The sequence below is a fragment of the Equus caballus genome, chromosome 5 (genome assembly GCF_041296265.1).
Source record: "Equus caballus isolate H_3958 breed thoroughbred chromosome 5, TB-T2T, whole genome shotgun sequence".
NCBI lineage: Eukaryota > Metazoa > Chordata > Mammalia > Perissodactyla > Equidae > Equus > Equus caballus.
Genome location: NC_091688.1, coordinates 3,638,685 through 3,658,410, shown reverse-complemented (window position 1 = coordinate 3,658,410; position 19,726 = coordinate 3,638,685). Strand labels below are relative to the sequence as shown.

The window sequence follows — 19,726 nt, the reverse complement described above, 5'->3', positions numbered from 1 at the left end:
AGTGTGCAGCTTTGATGAAGCAGCCTGTAAGTCCGCTCCCCCCCCCCCCCCCCATCACACACAGTTCCAGCTGTGGCTTCCTGGGAATCCTGCTCTGGTCCCTCACAGGCCTATGTTCTGACGTGTTTGTCTCTGGTTGCAGTAAAGAGTTTGAAGTGTTGAGGATCCAGACCCTCCCTTGGCTGTGAAGAACTAATCTCTCCGTGGGGGTCCTGTCCTATTGGGCCAGAATAAATTGACAACTGAAGCTTAACCAGATCTGAATCTGAGGCTCATTCACAAACCAACTCAACAGTTTCCCAGGAAAACAAAAAAGTGATCAGGTAGTCTTCTTAAACATCAGTGTGCTTCACAAAAACAGACACACAGATCAATGGAACAGAACTGAAAGCCCAGAAATAAATCCGCACGTCTGTGGATGGCTGATTTTCAAAAAGAGAGCCAAGAACATACAATGGAGAATGGAAAGTCTCTTCAATAAATGATATTGGGAAAACTGGACAGCCACATGCAAAAGAATGAAAGTAGACCATTATCCTACACCATACACAAAAATTAACTCAAAATGGATTAAAGACTTGCATGTAAGACCTGAGACCATGAAACTTCTAGAAGAAAACATAGGCAGGATGCTCTTTGACATTGGTCTTAGCAGCATATTTTCAAGTACCATGTCTGACTGGGTAAGGGAAACCATAGAAAAAATAAACAAACTAAAAAGTTTCTGAAGAGCAAAGGAAACCATCAACAAAACAAAAAGACAACCTAACAATTGGGAGAAGATATTTTCAAACTATATATCTGATAAGGGGTTAATATTCAAAATAAATAAAGAACTCATATATCTCAACAACAAAAAAACTAACAACCCAATTAAAAAATGGGCAAAAGATCTGAACAGACATTTTTCCAAAGATATACAGATGGCCAACAGGCACAGGAAAAGATGTTCAACATCACTAATTATTAGGGAAATGCAAATCAAAACTACAATGAGATATCACTTCACGCCTTTCAGAATGGCTATAATTAACAAGACAAGAAATAACAAGTGTTGGGGAGAATGTGGAGAAAAAGGAACCCTCATACACTGTTGGTGGGAATGCAAACTGGTGCAGCCACTATGGAAAACAGTATGGAGATTCCTCAAAAAATTAAGAATAGAATTACTATACGATCCAGCTATTCCACTGCTGAGTATTTATCCAAAGAACATGAAAACACAAGTGCATAAAGGTACGTGCACCCCTATGTTCATTGCAGCATTATTCACAATAGCCAAGACTTGGAAGCAACCTAGGTGCCCACCAAGGGATGAATGGATAAAGAAGATGTGGTGTATATATACCATGGAATACTTCTCAGCCATAAGAAAGGATGAAATCCGGCCATTTGTGACAACATGGATGGATCTTGAGGGTATTATGCTGATGAAATAAGTCAGAGGGAGAAGGTCAAATACCATATGATCTCACTCATAAATATGAGATAACAACAACAACAAACAATCACATAGAGGCAGAGATTGGATTGATGGTTACCAGAGGGGAAGGGGGGAGGGGGAGGGTGAAAGGGGTGATCAGGTACATGTGTGTGGTGATGGATTGTAATTAGTCTTTGGGTGGTGAACATGATGCAATCTACACAGAAATCAAAATATAATGATAGACACCTGAAATTGATAAGGTGGTAAACCAGTTGCCTCAATTAAAAAAAAACCCAAAATGTTAGTGCTTCAAAAGCACTTGAGGAAGGCAGTTAAATGCAGATTTCCAGGCCCCACCAGAGTTTTAGATCTGTTTTTCAGAGAGCCTGGGAATCTACATTTTGTTTTTGGGGTATGTGAGTGTGAGGAATATTGGCCCTGAGCTAACATCTGTTGCCAATCTTTTTGCTTGAGGAGGATTGTCACTGAGCTAACATCTGTGCCAATCTGCCTCTATTTTATGTGGGATGCTGCCACAGCATGGCTTGAGGAGCAGTGTGTAGGTCCATGCCTGGAACTCAAACCCATGAACCCCAGGCCACTGAAGCAGAGTGCATGAACTTAACCACTACACCACTGGGCCAGCCCTAGGAATCTGCATCTCAGCAAACACTTTAATGTGATTCTGATGCTGGAGGTTCAAAAACCAGACTTGGAAGAGCACTAGGATTTTGGTGTCCTTCCTGCTACCACTACCAATGCAGCAAAATGATACCATTGTTCCACCCTCCTTCTACCTCCATCCCTTAGGCTGCATGTGTTGAATCATTAGGTGCAGCCTTAAAGTTCCTCTTAACCCTCCATCACCTTGGTAATAACATGTGCATTGACAAGGGGCACACACTGGGATCTAGTCCAGTTTAGCATCTCCTTAGGGATGGCCCGGGGCCCCACCCACTCAGGAAGATACAGGCTGGACCAACTCTACCTCTCCAGCTACCTCTCCAGACATGCAGGGTGCTACACAGAAAGCGAATTCCTGGGATGGTGGACAAGGCCCCTGCCTTCTATGATTTACTCTGGCACAAGCTCTTCCCCAAATCCCCCGACTCCTGGTTGATGGACCCACAGGCACATACTCCAAGCACACATTCAAAGCTCACTTCTGTGGGCATTCACTTTCTAGTCCCCATGCACATCTGGGGTCCCTTTGCTCAGTCCACCTTCCATTTCCAATTTCTCAGCTCTTGTGTTTAAGTTTTGTATAAAATACCACGGTTATGTATGTTTAGACATTCCAACTCTTTTATATACTATATGCACATGCCCATGTGTGTGCACACATGCACGCGCACACACCCCGTAAATGGCAGAGCAAAATACAAATACATCATCATATAACCCTCAGGTTTGGATGTCCCTTTTATGGTGCAAAGGGCATATGCTCTGGAGTCAAAAGACCCCAGTTCAAATCCTACCTCCGCCACTTACTAGCCACCTGATTTTAGAGAAGTTAATTAAATTGTCTGGGCCTGAGTTTCCTCATTAGGATTAAATAAGAAAGCTTATAAAACATCTAGGACTGTGCCCAGAACCTAATAGGAAGCCCACAGATGTTAGGTATTTTTATTTTATTTCTTATTTTTATTTTCTATTTTTGTATATGAAAGGAAATAGTCCTCCAAATTTCTCTCACACAGCATATTAGCCAGGGTTGTTGAATGTAAGCATCTGAAATCATTTCTGGCCAAAGTAAGCAAAGAGGGAATTTATGAGAGGATATTGGGTGGCTCACAGAATTCCCAGGAAGGCTGAAGAGCCAGGTGCAGAAAACGGGCTGGAACCCAGGAGGCAGCACAACCCACGCCACTGCTAAAATCACACCTCGGAGCAGGCTGCTGGCCTGACCTCGCCATCGCTGACCTTGAAAGCTGGATGCCGCTGCCCCTCAGTGCCCAAACCGATCCTCCACCATCTCTGCTCCTTGCCTCACTTGCTCCAGACTCCAAAAGCTCTGAGAGAGAGGGTCCTGGCCGCACCTCGACCTGGGCCTGTAGTCCAGCTGTGGTGGCCGGGGAAGTGGCTCTACACTTTTTGGCTTCCACAGTTGCAATTCCTCAAAGACAAGAAAGGAATTCAGATGCCAGGCAGCCATAAAAGGCCACTGTCCAGACCTGTTCTTGCCATTTCTGACGTCCACATCTCATGCCCATTTCACAGATAGGTTCATTCTTGAGCATGGAGTCCTTGTCTCCAGGAACCTCCCTCAAAGCTACAACCACTGGTTTTCAGAGGCAATTTGATGCCTTGTCTCCTTCCTTTCCTCTACCTAGAATTCCCCCTGCCCCCACCAATCCCAGAACAGCCCAAATCTTGCCCGTTCTTCAAATGCCTATTGAGAAGTTACCCCCTCTTTATTGGGGTGCTGCCCCCCACCCCCCACTAAATCGCTCCTTCCTTTATATTCTGAGGGCAGCTTCTCTGTGTCTCCATTACCGAATTCGCCCCATTTTACCATGAATATATGTCATACGTGTAATGGTCTGACCTTCTTCCCTCTCCTAGACCCAAGATGAGGCTCCTTAAGGGCGGCAAGTCTGTCTTACTCATCTTTGTAGCCTTGGTTCTTCGCATCTAGTAGATACTTAAAATACGTTTGTTAAAGCATACGTTTCTCAGTTGTCTCTCAACACACACATTTAGACTCCTTTCCTACACACACGAGACAGATCTATTTAAAAAAACGAAAATAATCCATGTGAATGTGCCCCCAAAACTGTAAAGTGTTGGACCAATGCACTTGATCTTGCCCAAAAGGCCGGGAAGCGATGTGTGGGACACGCAGCCGTCACACTGTTTGTTTCACTTTAGTTTTCCATATTTTCTGTTAAAGAGCTGTGCGCCCTTATTCCACCTCAGAGTGTTGAGCAGGGAAAGTGAGGGCGCGGGATTCCCGCCTCCGCTTCCGATTCCGCGGAGCCTCCGGGTTCCCCGCACTGTCAGAAGGCGCCCGGACGGCGGGCCGGTCCGGCGCGGCGCACGCCCTCGCCTAGAGGACTTGCTCGCAGGGGTGCCCGGTCCCCGCGGCTCCCCGCCCTCCCGCTCTGTCCCTCCCCCCGGCTCAGGCTGGCCGCGGGCACAGGCGGACACCTACTCCCTCCTCCGGGCCCGGCCCCCGTCCGGGCTCGGGGCCTCCCGCCGGCTTCCCGGCGCACTTTGTCACTCGGGCTGACCTTCGGCCGCGGGGGCCCGCCCGGGAGCCAGAAACTTCGGCAGCCCCAGGGCGCGGAGGCGGCGGCCAGCTCCCCCGCGCGGCGGCGAGGCGTGCGGGGCCGGGCGGCGGGAAGGCGCCGCCGAGCGCCGCGCGGAGCCGGGGGCCGCGGCCGCGCGCGTTCCGAGGCGGCGCCGGGGACGCTGGGCGCCCGATCCCGCCCGCGGCCGCACGCCGCCTCCGCCGCCGGGTTACACAGATGCTTCCATTCCTGCTGCTGCCCGCTTCGCTCACTCCTGCGTCTGGATGGGAAGTTGGGGAAAATGGACAGGGTCGTGCTGCCGTGGATTGCTCTCTTCTGGCTAACAGGTAAGAGTCATATTCTACCGAGACGAATAACTTTATATATATTCCCGAAGTGGTAGTTCTCACCTCCCCCCCCCCCCGCCCCCCGTTGTATTTAAAGCTGCTTATCAGGCTGGTGGTAAGTGGGGGAGGGGGCCGTGTGTGTGTGTGTGTGTGTGTGTGTGTGTGTGTGAGAGAGAGAGAGAGAGAGAGAGAGAGAGAGAGAATGATGGGGGAGGCGGGTGAGAAGCCCGATTACAAGTGAGATGGATCGAAATGCAGGTGTTTGACTCATTCGAGATCCAAGATTGTTCTTTCGAACGTGCATTCCGCCTTCCATACAACGGTTCTTCCTCAGTCTTATCCTGAGTTTGTAATGTTGGGAGTCCTGGGAAAAATCTGGCTAGAAAAAAATGAAAGCTCGGAGGAGACTGATTAATTAAGAGAATGGTTTCTGGAGGTGGGGGTGGGGGAGTGTCTCCTAATTCCTTCCCTAGAGAAGCTGGGAGACCCAGGGTCCTCTCTCTGTGGCTCCTGCGGTTGAGGGGCGCGGGGACGGGGACAGAGATGGGGATGGGGGCCTGATTGGTTGTGGAGTTTAGGGCCCTGCTCTCTCTCATTTGGTTTCATTTGGGGAGTGGTCCCATAGTGAGAAGAGAAAAGCCTTCCTCCCCCAATAATCAGGTTTCCCTCCCCCCAGTAAAGATAATTTGCAGAGATATTCAGAAGGCAGGGCTTCTCCCCAGCATTAGAGTCACTGCCTCTAGCTGGGTCCCCGTGTTTCCCCTCCCTTTTTGTGAACTTTCTCCCCACCCTCCTGGGGTCTGGAAAGGCTCTGGCTCCTAACACATGGTCCCACACGATGCTTCTTCGTGGTAGAGGGACAGATGACCAGGCAGGGTGGCCATCCCTGAGAGGTTCACAAAGTAGCCGTGCCTGATGGGGAGGAGGGGTTAGGAAGGTTCGGGTGGTTCCGACTGGGTCTGAGGCAATGATTCAAAGCAGGGTGGAGACAGGTGGAGGCCAAGTGATGGAGGAAAGGAACAGGGATCAGAAAGGTTATGAGGACAAGATGGGGGCAGTGAAGGGCGGGAGAGAAAATGGAAAATAGCACTTAAAAATGAAGTTTTGTCCCCTGTGGGGGCACCATCCAGAAGATTTAGAAAAATCAAGTCAGTAGAAAAAGAGGAACAAGTTTAAAATATCTACAGCAAGTCATTGAAAGAGAGCAAAATGCATTTAAGAAGGGCAAAACCCCGATTGCCCTTAGCTTCAGAATAAGATTATTGATTGCCTCAGTTTTTTTCCTATTCTAAATGCAGGGCCCCTAACACTGGCTCTTGCCCCCTTGCTGGTTTAGGTTTGGGGGGGCACCCTCAGCAGAGTTAGCCTCTTCTCTTGGCTGCTCTGAGTTCATCGCTCCCACATTATTCAAACATGAATCATCTAATTTCAGGGTCTGGCTGATGCCTGCCTCCCGACTCCCCTGGCCTCCCAGCGCCTTCCACCTCATCCTCACCGATGCTGAAAGTCCTTAATTGGCCTCTCCTTTTCAGTTATCATACTCGAGGGGAACGTAGGCCTTGAGCCTGTATTGCTGCCTCCCTGAAGTCAGCTAGGCATCTGGGCAAGGGTCCCTGAGTCAGAAGTGGTCTTCCAGGACCCTGGTCTGTGCCCAAGAAAAGTGCTCTGGGGATTGGCAGGGAGTGCAGCAGAAGGGGAGCAGGTAGCCCTTGCTAGATAGGGTAACAGCTTTTTATGAAATGGAATCATATCACTGGAAGGGACCTCAGGCCATCTAGTTCAGTTCTCAGTTTATAGAAATGGAGGCCCAGAGAGGTGATGTGCACACAGCAAATTTGTGATGGAGCAGGGACTAGAACCTGGTTCTCCTGAACCCCAGGCTGGTCCTGTTTGCACTCTCCTAAGCTGCTTCTGTAGGTTTTTTTGTTGTAGGGGTATTTGTTTTGAGGGGAGGTGCCTGCTTCCATCTGTACCTGGAGAGGCTGTCCCTGCCTGGAAGCAGGCAACAAGTTAGTTATCAGGGCCATCTCAGCTGTCAGATGGCTGGGGCTTCTATGTTCTGCAAGTAAGGCTGGCTCTTGAGATCCCACTGATCGTCCATGGGCATCCCCTGATCCCAGCTTCTGCTTCCCCCTCATCCCATCAAGGCTTGTGCCGCTGGACAGGCTGCCTCTCGGCCTCAGCAAGGTAGAGGAGCTAACAATGGCGGCTGGGGAGGGGGCAGGAGGAGAGAGGAGCAGTCAAGGATGAGATGGAGTCAGACTCATCGTTCACAGAGAAACAGGAGAGGAAAGGTAAGACATTTTAGTCCAGCCCAATCAATGAACTCTCTCTTGAGGGGGTGGCAGAAACGGAGGGAGAAAGGAAAGGACAGATTAAAAATGAGTCAGAGTGCCAGGAAAAAACACATTCATTCTCCCTCCCCCTGCCTTTCTCTCCTCCCCCCTCTCCTTTTCTCTTTCTCCCCTCCCATCCCCCCTCCCGTGTTTCTCTCTTTTAATGCAGGCTGAGCAATTTCTAATCAACCCTCATTTTTTTTCCTCAGGCTGTAGCAGCTCCTTCTTTGTCTTTCATTGCTAAAATTCTGTGTTTCTTTCTGCTATATATTTAGCCTCATGATTTCTTATTGTCATTGTGATGCTGCTTCCTGTAATAGATTGTTTTTGTTGTTGTTGTTGTTGTTTCGAACAAAACAAAATTCTCACCAGCTGCTATTTTAGCAACAGGTGCCATCTAGCAGTAAGACTTGAAGGAGGGTTCGCTCTGCCTTTGTTCCTGAAAATGGATGGCATTTCATCCTTTCCTGGCAGGAGAGGCTGTGGGAAACGCTGGAGCTGTGTTGACACTCGCTGGGAGCAGCAGTGTGTTTTCCTGGGGACTCTTTTGGGTCTCTCTGTGATGAAGATTGCTCGCTCTGTTAGCATGTCTTTTGGCTCTCTTTTGGCTTTCTTCATTCAGTCATCCATTCTACAAGCATGTATTAAATTCCTGTGGTTTCTAGGTATTATGATAGGTACTGAGAATAAAGAGAGAAAAGACATAGTCCTTGCCCTCAAAGAGGTGTCAGTCTATCAGTGACTCAAATGAGTTTTTAGGTAGTTTTGATATGGAGGCAACGGGTCCTGTGATGAGAGCCACGAGAGCCACACAGGTGCTAGGAGAGCATGGAGGAGGCATCCCCGAGCCAAACCTGGGGTGGCGTGGAGCAGCTCTGAAATGAACTGCCAGCCGCGGTAATGGCGGAGTGAAGACATTGGTTCATGCATGGTCAGCTGGTGAGTTACTGCCACGTCCAGGCATTGTGCGGCTAATCGGATGAATAAGCACAGGCCCTGCCTTCAAGGAGCTAACAGCGTGGTAGTGGAGACTGATGGAACTGTGAACACGCAGTTATAGAGACGCCTGTGCAAAAGCATACTGGAGATCTGCACTAAGCGTTGTGGGGTGCCTCGAAGCGACTCCTAACCCAGCCTGCCGCAGGAAGGGAGGTATCCAGGAACGGTTGTTCCCTCGTCTGGTTTGGTTCAGGCGGATGCCTGGTGACTGTATGAGGATAGGCTTGGGTGTGGAGAGTTAAGGTGTTCTTAGCCCTGGTGAAGGAAGAGTTGCTTTATTCTCTTTATTGGAGATTGCTGACACCTCAGCTTCCATGATCTCCTTCCTTGTCCTGCATGCCTTTCAATTTCTCTCCCTCCTCTGTTCTGCTTTCTCCCCGAAGAGCCCTTATTTGTACCAGAGCATCTTCTTTCAACACTTTGTCATGGTTCTCGCCACGTCCCACCATCTCCCAGCCTGCCTCCTTCTCTCTGGACTAGGAGAGGGGGGTTGATTCAGTATCCCCATCACTCTTTCGATTTTAGACTCACATGATTCTGCTGGTTGACTAGTTTGTATAGACTTCAGTATTAGTACTAGTAGTCTCAGTGCAATACTATGCTGGTAGTCTTAGCAAGAACTTAGTGCTTAGTACAATGTTAGTAGTATTAGTATCAGAACTTTGTTAATGGAAGGAACCCTGAGCTGGGAGTTGAAGACTGGCTTCTAGTTCTGTCTCCTCCACAAGGTAACTGGATAACCATGGGATCTGGGTCTTAGAATCTGTTGAATGAGATGACTTCTAAGGTCACTTTCAGCTATAAGATTCTATGGTTCTGAACTTTTCTCCATTTAATTTTGATGAGTTGGAAATCAAAACTAAAAAGTGACTTTCTTTCTTTTATAATTCATTCATTGAAGAGCCATCAGGGACGCCTAGTTTTCTTCAGTATTTCCCTCACCATTAATGACTGGAATGAAAAACACCAGCTGGAAGGGAGAGCTCTTGTTAGGATTTTCAGAGGAACAAACACCTAGTGCTTGGTGGACAGGGCAGGGTCCACTCTGAACGAATAATTGTGGTCATACTGGGGATTGGTAAAGCAAGGCAAACATGTTGGACCAGGTGGATGAATCCAACTCCAGACAACATGGCCCTAGAATGGCCCTTCTAGTCTCAACTTTTTGTTCCAGGACCTACTCCTTCCAACCATTTTAGCTTTTATGCCTCATTTTCCCCAATCAGGAATGTAAAGAAAGGTGTAATGTGGTGGTTGTTTTTGCTTATTTACATGCTCTAGTGCTTTTTTCTGTGTTAAATGGCTTTCATATACATTATCCCTTTTGATCTTTCTAAGTAAGTGCGGCTGATATTACCTATCTATACTCAAGAAGACCAAGGCTCGGAGGGAATAAGTGGCTTGTCCAAGTCCAGGTATCTTATTAATTAAAAGAATATGAAATAGTGTCACTGACTTAATATGACTTGGTTGTTTCAAGTGCCTGAATCCGAGAGAGACATTCTTTTCTAGTTAAGATGAGTCAAACTAGAACTCCTGATTTAAGTGAACATAGATGGTGTCTATTATGGGGTATTGGGTATGAGGCTCAGAGTTCATAGAACTCAGGGAAATATTGCAGGGAAAAGTGAGAAAGAATAGCATTTAGTATTTTAATAAATCTTCAGCCCTACAGGAAAGGAGTGAATGAGGAGTGCTCCAGAGAGGCACAGAAGAGCAAAGGACGTGACCCAGTGACAGCACATACTGCTGGCATGTCAGAGCCCATCTGGTACTAGGGGCTGGTGCTGTGCACCCAGGAGCCACACAGGATGTAGCTTTGGCATATGTATGCTTAAAATCTTGGTCTTCAAGATAGATTTTGGCTCTCTGAAAATGAAAGAAGGCATTTTGGATGACTAGAGTTCTTTATGGGCCAAGAAACAAGGAAGAACTCAGAAGAACACGCTGCTTCTCCTCTTCTCTGCAGCATCTGGAGCCCTGTAGGAAGTGGTGCTCTGAATTAGGAGTGGATCCCTTGCATTCAGCAGGGATCCTGCATTTTCACTCTTCCCATGCCCTTGGCTCATTGGGAGGCAGACTCAGAGGTGGTGCGGGGAGAGAGACTGGGCTCAGACTGACCTGGATTTGAATACCACCTTAATATTTTACCCTATTTTCTTTGGCTTTAAAATGAGAAGCTAACTTACCTTATGATAATTTAAATGAAATTACATAAAACTCCTAGCATAATGTGTGGCACATAGTAGGCCCTCAATAGTTATTATGAACCCCCAAATAAGTATATTAGTCAGCATCTTGATGCAGCAACAAGTAACCCCTAAATCTTGGTAGCTCACAATAGCTAACATTTAGTTCTTGCTCATATTCCATGAGAGCTGCAGTTAGCGGTGGGTCAGCCATGAATTGGCTAGAATTGGTAGACGTGGCTCAGTTCCAAATGTCATCTTATTCCAAGACCCAGGATGAAGGAGCAGCATGCTCTTCTTATGGTGGAGGCCTCAAGGCGGGTTGGGGTAGGGAGCAGAGCCAAAGCACACAAATGCCTTTTAAGCTTCTGCTTGGACATGTCTTATGGCACAAGTATTCACATTCCAGTGGCCAAAGCAAGTCACCTGGCCAAGTCCACAGTCTATGGAGTGGTACTCTGCCTATAGGGAACAAAGCAAGAGTAGGGAGGGAAAAATAACTGGGAACAAATACTACAATCTATCAACTGGGTTAAATCATTCAATAAATGGGTCAAGTACCTACTATGTAGCAGAGTCTTTAAAAGCCTGCAGGGCAGAGCTTGTTATTACTAGTGGAGACAGATGAGTAAATAGGAAATTCTAAGACAATGTGATGTCATTCTCTGGGGTACTGTGAGTGCAGTGAGAGCAAGAAGAAGCTTCTAGAGAAGTGAGAACAGACTAAGTCCAGAAACATAAGTAGGAGTTATTGGAAGGAGAGTGGGATAGAGGAAAGGAAATTTACAAGCACGTGCAAAAGCCAAGAATCAAGGGAGGACATGATGTTTTCTGAAAATTACAAATATTTGAGTATGGTTAGAGAATTTGGTGCTGCAGGAGGGATGGAAGAGATGAGCCCCATCTGAAATGAGCCCTTGTACTTGTGAAATGGCTGCAGAGAATCTTTAAAGGGGTCAGGACAAGGGAGTTCCATGATCAGATGTGCATTTTAGAAATATTATTTGGACTTTGGTGTGGGATGTGGATTAGATGTGGGCAAACTTGTGGAAGAAACCAAGTAGGAGACCTGGAAGAAAGAGAGGCAAGACATGATGAGATCCTGAGCTCAGTGGGGATGAGAGAAGTGGGACAGAGTGGCCAGAGGTGGAGGAAGTAGTACTGGCTTGGCTGGATGTGGAGGTTGAAGAGGAGGGAGTGTCAAAGATGCCTCCAGGTTTCTGGGGATGCCATTTGTGGACGTGAACTAATACAGCAGGAGAAACACGTAAGGGAGGGCAATAAAGGTTCAGTTTTTTGCATTATATTAGTTAACATATAGTCTAAGCTACTATAACAAAGAGACCCTAAAATATAGTAACTCACATAAAATTTCTTTCCTTCTCCTGTAACAGTCCAGATCTAGTGGGGGGTGAGTCTACCATTCCCAACATGTAGTTCCCAAGACACCTCCAGTGATAGGCATTTCTCAGCCAGTAGGAGCAAGGAAAGCAGAAGGCCGAGGCAAGCAGCTTGTCTGTACAGAGGTGACCCAGAAATTGCACACAGCACTTCTCCTTACATACCTTTGTCCTGACTCTAGTCCTGTGGACCCAACTAGCTGCAAAAGAGGCTAGGAAATGTAGTATGTGGCCGGTTTGGCTGGCCAGGTTAAAACCTGGGAAGTTCTATTACTAAGAGAAGGGGACAGTTACATCTCTGTCTACAGAATGTTGAGTTTTAGGAGCTTTTATAACATCCAGAGGGAGAACAGAGTTGTATATTTGGGTCTGGAGCTCAGGTGAGAGATCTAGACTTGAAATACAGATAAGTTGACAAAGGTTGATGAGAGCATTCTTATGGGCGTCTTCTCTGTCCAAATGGCAGGTCCATCCTGGAAGTGTGACCCGCCTGAATGAACCAGGACAGTTTCCAAAGTATCTCTGCCCAGCAGGGTAGAGACTGACCTCTTTTGGTGCTTTGGTCCCATTGGAACAGTACGTAAGCCAGCTGGACATTACCCATGAGCTCATTTCAGATCTCTGGAAGAAGCAGCAAACCAGACAGAAAGGAGATATTCTTCTGGCTTTCATCTGCACAGTGGTGGCAGGGAATAGGAAAGCTTGGCTCAGCTGGACACATGGAACATATGCTTAATGAGTGGCAAGCTCTGTGTGCGCAAGTACCAGAGTTATTGGCAGCAGATAATAACTAGGCCATGAGCAAAGCCCTCTGGGCAAGGACAGCACTGGCTTTTACCATAGCCCCATGGAAAAGGGGGAGATATTGCTGCCTTTTGGGACTCTTGGGGAGAAAACATGCAAGAATGTCATAGGGCCTCAATGGGAAAGCTGGAGAACCGGGCTTAGAAAATATGCAGATACCAAGGGAGTGTCCACTATTCTTGATAAAGTCTTTTTATTTTATTTTTTAACCCAAGTGTGTCGAGAAGATGAATGGTTTCTTTTTCTGGGGGAAAAAGATGCAAGCTGTATTTTCTTTGTCTTTAAACCTTGAGCCCATAGGTCAACATTTCCAAAATGCTTTGCTCCCATCCTGACAGTGCTACTGAGGGATGGGCAAACTTTCCTTGCCTGTCTGGACTATGGACCAAACCTAGAGCAGGTACTCCTTATTCATTTCCTACACTTAGAAAACCTGCTCATCAATTGTCCCTGAAACCACATCTTAGGAAATTGGGACAACATGTTAAAAAGGTGAAGACAAAAGATGAATTTCTTAAACAAGATCTAACTTGAAGGCAGGAAAAGGAAGATTTGTCGTACTGAATGAAGAAAAACCTTGGGAGTCTGAAAGCTGAGATATGCTGGTGAATGGGCAATTCTGAGGTCACATCTCACTTCTGGGACTTGAAGATTAAGGGATGGGTGAGCTTCTCAATTTCTAAAGATGCCTGTCTCTAGCAGTGATCCTTTCCCATGACCTTTAGCAGCAATCTTTGTTTCTCTAAAATGGGGCCAGGCTTATAGATCTGCCTCTCAAAGATGCTGGCAGGAATAGCTTACAACTAGTGGGGAAAAGGAACTTGCTTTGAAAAGAATGAAAGCGCTAACATAAGAACAGCATTGCTGTGGATCCTGCCTTGTTATTTTTGCGAGGACACAGCTCATCATGTCTAGAATCCTTTTCTTTACATGAACTTTGGGGCAGGACCTGATTTTGCCACATGCAGGGAGGCATCGTTTGCACTTGGAGCTGATCTTTCCAGGCTTGGGGTGTGGGTACCCCTGGTTACTAGCTGAGATGGGGCCTGCTGCTCTGAGCTGTCACTCATCACTCTACTTTTGGGCAGCTTTCCTAGTTATTGGCCAGAATCCATTCTCTGCCCTGGGGACCACCTGCTAAGAAAGGCCCTTCAGACTCACCCCCTCATTTGCTCATTCATTCATTGATTCATTCCACCTTTTGTGAGCTTCAGTTATATTCTGTGGCTTTGCTGTATACTCAGGATACAAAGTCAACCAAATCATGGTCCCTGCTCTCAGGGACCTTAGAGGTAAAAACCAAGTTGATATTGAATTCCTCAAGATGAGGGAAATGTTTCAACATAGTGTTTTAAAATATATTTTTGATTGAATTTGAATTAGATAGTTAAGGGCAGTTTTCCTGTGGATCAAGGGCACAATAAAAATGGAAAGAATGGTCTGATGGTCTAAGCATGATGACTTCCTCCTCTGCAAATGCAGAAAACCACCTGTAATCTTCGATCTTCAGCTGTCGTCTTCCCTGTGCCGTCAGTCAGGAAGGCCGATGTTCACACACATGTTCTCAATGCTGTGATCCCTCCCCTTGCTGCACGTCTTTTCTGTCTACTGCTGTCTTCCCTAAGCTGCCTCTCTCCAGTTTTCTGAAATACTTGCTTTAGTTTGTAGGATGAAACATGGATTCTTTCTGCACCTCTGTAAATGTCTTTATAAGACCTTCGAAACACAAGCCCCTTATGGTGTCACCAGTGCCTGGACTCAGAGTCCCAGCGTTCCCGTCATGCCAGCACATACTGTGTGTGCACAATCCACGCTCAGTGCTCCTCTCTGGCTGGCTCCCAGAAACTCCTTTAGTTACATGCCCTGATGTTTCCCTAGGTGGAGGGAATAACATATTTGTAGCCAAAAAATGGAAAATATTTTAGTATGTCTGAAGCGTGCTTGGGGCCAAATCACAGAGAAGGCCTTGTATGCCATCTCAAGGCATTTGGGTTTTATCCTGGAAGGAATAGGGAATCGTTGGAGGCCTTAAAGCAGGACACAGACATGACTAGATATGACTTTTTAAAAAGAATACTCTAAATAGAAAAAATGGGGGAAGTGTATTGGTCTGGAAGTAGGGAGACCCCTGAGGGGGCTGTTATAAAACTGAGGAGGGAATGAAGACCTGTGTCAAGTGACAATAAGAGCTTCGGAGCCAGTCAGCCTGGGTTCAAGTCTGAGTGTCACTTGCTAACCCTGAGATGTTGGGCAAGATATATATATTCTGTGAGAATCAGCTTCTTCATCTATAAAAAGGTGTAATATTACTACATACTTTATAGGATTTTTTGAGAGGATTCATTGAGATACTACATGAATAACACAATTTCTGACACATAGTAAGCATTTCATAACTTACCTGGTAGAAGGAATAGAAACCTGATCTAAGGGGTGACAGTGGGAATAGAGAAGGGTCGAATTTGAGAGACTTAGTGACCAACCGAATGTGGTTAGGGGCAGGGAGGAAATCACCAAAGCTGGTTTCTGTCTGAGGCAATAGGATGGGGGCATGCTAACAAAAGAGCTAGGGAGCAAGGAAGGACCGGTTTATAAGCAGGAGTTGAGGTGGAAAGAGGAGATGATACATGAGGTTTAGACAGGTTTCATTTAAAGTATCTGCTAAACATGCACACGAGGCTTAAGGGAGTTGAGGGTCTGAGACGTTACTGGTAGTGGAACTGTGGGAGTGAATAAGATTTCTTAGATGGAATGCACCAATGAACACTACAAAGAGCTGAAAAATTTTAATTTATTTGCTTGGCATTCAAAGATACTCTTATTAGCTTGTGTAGACTCCAGCATAAGAAGTACTAGGTTTTTGGCATCTGACAAGTGGTGAAATAGAAAGACAAAAACCTGTAAGAGGTAGGACCCAGGCTCAGGACACTAACTTAGCCCCAGGGCAGATCTCTTGGGGATGGGAGACAAAAGACGGTGTTCCCAGGCCAGACCTCACTGTCCACAGGGTGTCAATCTTAGTCCTCGCCCCAATTGGCTACTGTCTTGGAGGGGCCTGCTTTGGGGGTAAGGAGGGGTCCCATGAAAGGTGTTTTTCAAAGTTGGGTGGGTAGCAGCATCACAGTTTCAGATTTGGATCAGTCATGTGTGAGGGGTCTAGGAAACAATACCAGATCCTCAGGAGAAGGGTCAGATAACAGGGCCCAGGCAAGCAGGCTGGAGCTCAGAGCAAGACTTCAGTCCTAATGGGGCAAATGGATTGCAAATCAGGTAGAAACACCATCTAAGTATAAGATAAATACAGGTTGAGGGAAAGAGATGCTGCTCAGTGGGTACAGGGAACCTAAGCCCTCACCTGGAATTCAGGGTTAGGGCCAGAAGAGCATTCTAGACTCCACCCTCCGGTGGAAATGGAGTTCCTAGCAGGCTTGGCCAGAGTTGGGTCAGGGTTGGGTGGCATTCATCCTATGGTTTGAAGCTCATGGAACTAAAGCAGGATTGGCATTTTCAGCTTTTAACTCTTCACTCTTATCGTCCTCAAAGATCTAACAAACTGACATTTCCTTGGAATTTCTAGTCCTGTCCTCTCCAGCTGTCCAGATCTCTCCTTAGCTTAGAGTTCCAGCGTTCCCGTTATACCTGCACAGGTACGCATGCCTATGCATGTGCACACACACATGGGATTACCCTCCATTTCTGACTTCCGGGAGGTACATACGTGGTCGTGCAGTGCCAAGGACACCCAGGCACTGTCACTGGGGAACTCCTAATTACCTCTTCTAGCATTCCTGTGCAGTTTCTGCCTGTTCTGCCCTGTACACGCTCATTGTCTCACCTAGCTTTAGCTCATCTGTGCTCACCTAGCTTTGGGTTCATAGTTTCACAGAAGTCAACAGACTGTTCTTGACAGCAGCAGCAGCAACTACATTTATTGAGTGCTTACTATATACCATATTATCCTAAGTGCTTAGGATAAAATCTTATTTAACTCTCAAACAATTCCATGAGGTAGTTACAATTACTATTCTGGTTTTACCAGTGAGGAAACAGAAACTCCTAAGAGTTGAGTAATTTGCCTTGGGTCATGCAGCTAGGAAGTGGTGGAGCTTGGATTCTAATTTAGGACTGACTCCCAAATCCATGCCTTTAACTATCATGCTATAAAAAGGTAGATGTTTTTGAGAACGTATTTCCTTATTCTTTGGAGCGTGAGTTTATGTGTATATCATAGAAAAGCTGAGAACTGACTAACGTCTGTTAATAATTAAGGGAGTCCAATGGCTTGGTCAAGTGGCTAATCTCATTAACAGAGAACAGAGCTGGGAAGGAGGTGATTCTTAGTAATTATCTAATGAACAAAACCCCATACTTAACTCTCTCAAAAAACAAAACAAAATCTCCTATAACACTTTTGTGTAGCACCTGCTTCCTTTGCTGGTGTTATTTATCCTAGAAAGGCTAGGAAATGTGATTTCTCAAGTAGAGCCTGAATGGGTAGCAGAGAAGAAAGGTGGTGTGGTCAAGAACACAGCATTGTACTGGGAACAGTGCCTGTGGTTGGTTATCTAGCCTCAACCACTGCTGACTGAAGTCACTTCACCTCTCTGTCCCAGTTTTGTTACCTGGAAAATTGGGATGTAAATAAGGATTTGAAGAAGAATTACAAGGCTAAAAATTAATGCAATATAATTTAGGGAGAAACTGTAAAGAAATGTCTTTTCCTAATCCAGCCGTGTGTGTGAGTCAGGGAGCGTGGAATTAGCCACGTGGACATTCAGGGATGGTGCGGGGAAGCAGTGGAGCCTGCGAACTGAGGCGCTTCGGTGAGCTTCCAGAGGGGAGTTATTTGCCCCTCGATGGAGCTGATCTGTGTAACCTGGCTGTAATCAAGGCTGTTGGTGGTGGATGGTCATCAAGATTAAGGAGCCTCAAAATGAGAGGTGGGGGAACAGACGGGAACGGTGAGGGCAGATTAGTATTGCATATCTCCTCTCTGCCGGTCACAGTCACAGTGCTCTGCTCCAGAGTCCCCTCTCTGCAGGCGATCAGTGAGATAGTGTTTGTTAGCAGCCCTGTGAGTAAGGACGAGGAGGCCCATTTTACAGGTGAGATTGCTTGCGAGGCTTCATGAAGGCCTCACCATTAGCATATGGCCAGATGAGATTCAAAGCCCCATCTATTTGCTGTCAATGCTATTGTATTATACCATGCTATCTATGACATGTTTAGCTAGTTTTCTCTGCAAAGTCCTAGAAATTCCCATATTAATGGTCATTCATTTGCTCATCCATTTCTTCAGTTATTCCATAGGTAGCTGTTGAGTGCTTGCTAGGTTCAAAACTTTAAGATTTGCTAAATCTTACTCTGTTGCATTCACTTCCTAGTTCCACAGAATGCAGAAACCCTTTTCTCCTCACAGGAATTAGAACCTACTTTTTTCATAGTGCTTTTGTTGAAGAGAGGCACTGGTCTGGAAATCAGAAGATGTGAGTACAAATATTGTATCTTGCCCTTGTCAAGGGAGCTTCTACAAAGAGACACTCATAAATAAGTGTATGTTTGAGCTATAGAGTGAGTTTGCTTTGCAGGATATCATCGTGAACTTTGGCAGTAGTAAAGGACAAGAGGCACCTCATGGAAGCTAGTCTTTTCTTGCATGTCTCAAGTCCACCCTGTAATTCTGGGGTGAAACCCTCTGCCTCAAGCTACCTGAAGCTGACTTGGCAGGCTCCTGGATTCAATACAGAACCTCTTTATCATGTCTTTCTCTCCATATTCCTTTCTTCTGCCTTTCATCATAATTCTATTTCCACTTCTAACCTAAGATCAAGCCAAAAACTCTTGACTCTCTCATTCAACTGAGGAAGTTATGTTCTCTTTGCTTGGAATTTTGAGATCTTACCATTGGGTTCATAGAGGCCCTTTGCCTCTCAGACACTCCCCTTGTCTTTCATTCATTGAAATTTCCCTCTCTTTCTTAGACAGCACACCTCAGGTTGCATTTTTTTCACCACTTAAAACTTCTCATCTGCTTTCTAGCCTTTTTTTTTTTTTTGATTACCCTTCAAAGCTTTTGAAGTTAGTCTACTGCTTTTGATCTGAGATTCTCCATTTCTCTCAAAGCTTTCTTTCCCCCTTCATCTCTGTCCCCTTTGCTTGGTCACCAGCTGGAAGGGAAGTCACTTCCTCCTGAAGTCACACTTCCTGGCTTCATTGTCCTTATTTATCAAATGTTTATTAACTATAGGCTTCACAAGCCAGGACAGCAAGATAAGACACATTCCTTACATGAGAAGTCTGATGGGGGGGCGGGGTGACAGGCATGAAAATAAGTATTTGCAAAATTATTATAATAAATGTCTAGAGGAGAATTCTGGGGGTACTGGTGGCACAAAGGGAGAAGTCACAGATGGATTATTGGTCAGAGAAGGCTTTACAAGAAGCCTTTGAACTGGGTTTTGGAAAAGTGGAAAGAAATGAGGAAAAAGCATTCCAGAAACAAGGAACATCCTGTGCCAAGACCTAGAGGTGTGAAATAGCATGTTCCACTTGGGGAAACTGTTAGTTGTTTGGAACTCTTGGAGGTTGATGCTCAAATAGAGGTGCTGCAAGAAGTGAGTCTGAGGAGATAAGAGGAACTGGATGATGGAGCACCTTAAAAACCTTGCCAAGGACTTTGGGTTTTATCCTGACAGCCATGGAGGGTGAGTGAAGAGTTTTAAGAACAAGAGCCCTAGCAGTCAGATTTAGAAAGATCACCTGAGAATGTAGTACACTTGGACAACTGCAGGCAGAAAGATAAGATAAGAGATGATTGTAATATTACAAGCAAGAAATCAAGAGGGCAGAAACAAAAACCATGGTGGTGGGGTTAAAGAGGAGGGAAGAAATATTAAAGATGTTAAGAGATCAAGTTGACATGACTTAGTGACTGGTTGGGTATTGGGAGTGAGGGCAGGTTTCTGGACAAGGCAACCAGATGCTGTTAATTG

At 46.1% G+C, this 19,726-nt stretch overlaps 1 protein-coding gene across 4 annotated transcripts in view; it reads left to right on the top strand.

The window, feature by feature from the left end:
• The first annotated feature begins 4,404 nt into the window (after window positions 1-4,404).
• ILDR2 (immunoglobulin like domain containing receptor 2) overlaps window positions 4,405-19,726 on the top strand; it is a 62,256-nt gene continuing 46,934 nt past the window's right edge. Inside the window, exon 1 of one of the 4 annotated variants that reach the window (XM_023640472.2) lies at window positions 4,405-5,006. In XM_023640472.2, the coding sequence (XP_023496240.1) occupies window positions 4,961-5,006 (46 nt within the window). In that variant the 5' untranslated portion in view covers window positions 4,405-4,960. Of the gene's footprint in view, window positions 5,007-7,146; window positions 7,301-19,726 lie in introns of those variants that run through there. The other 3 variants (XM_023640475.2, XM_023640474.2, XM_070266634.1) reach the window with 3 other exon arrangements.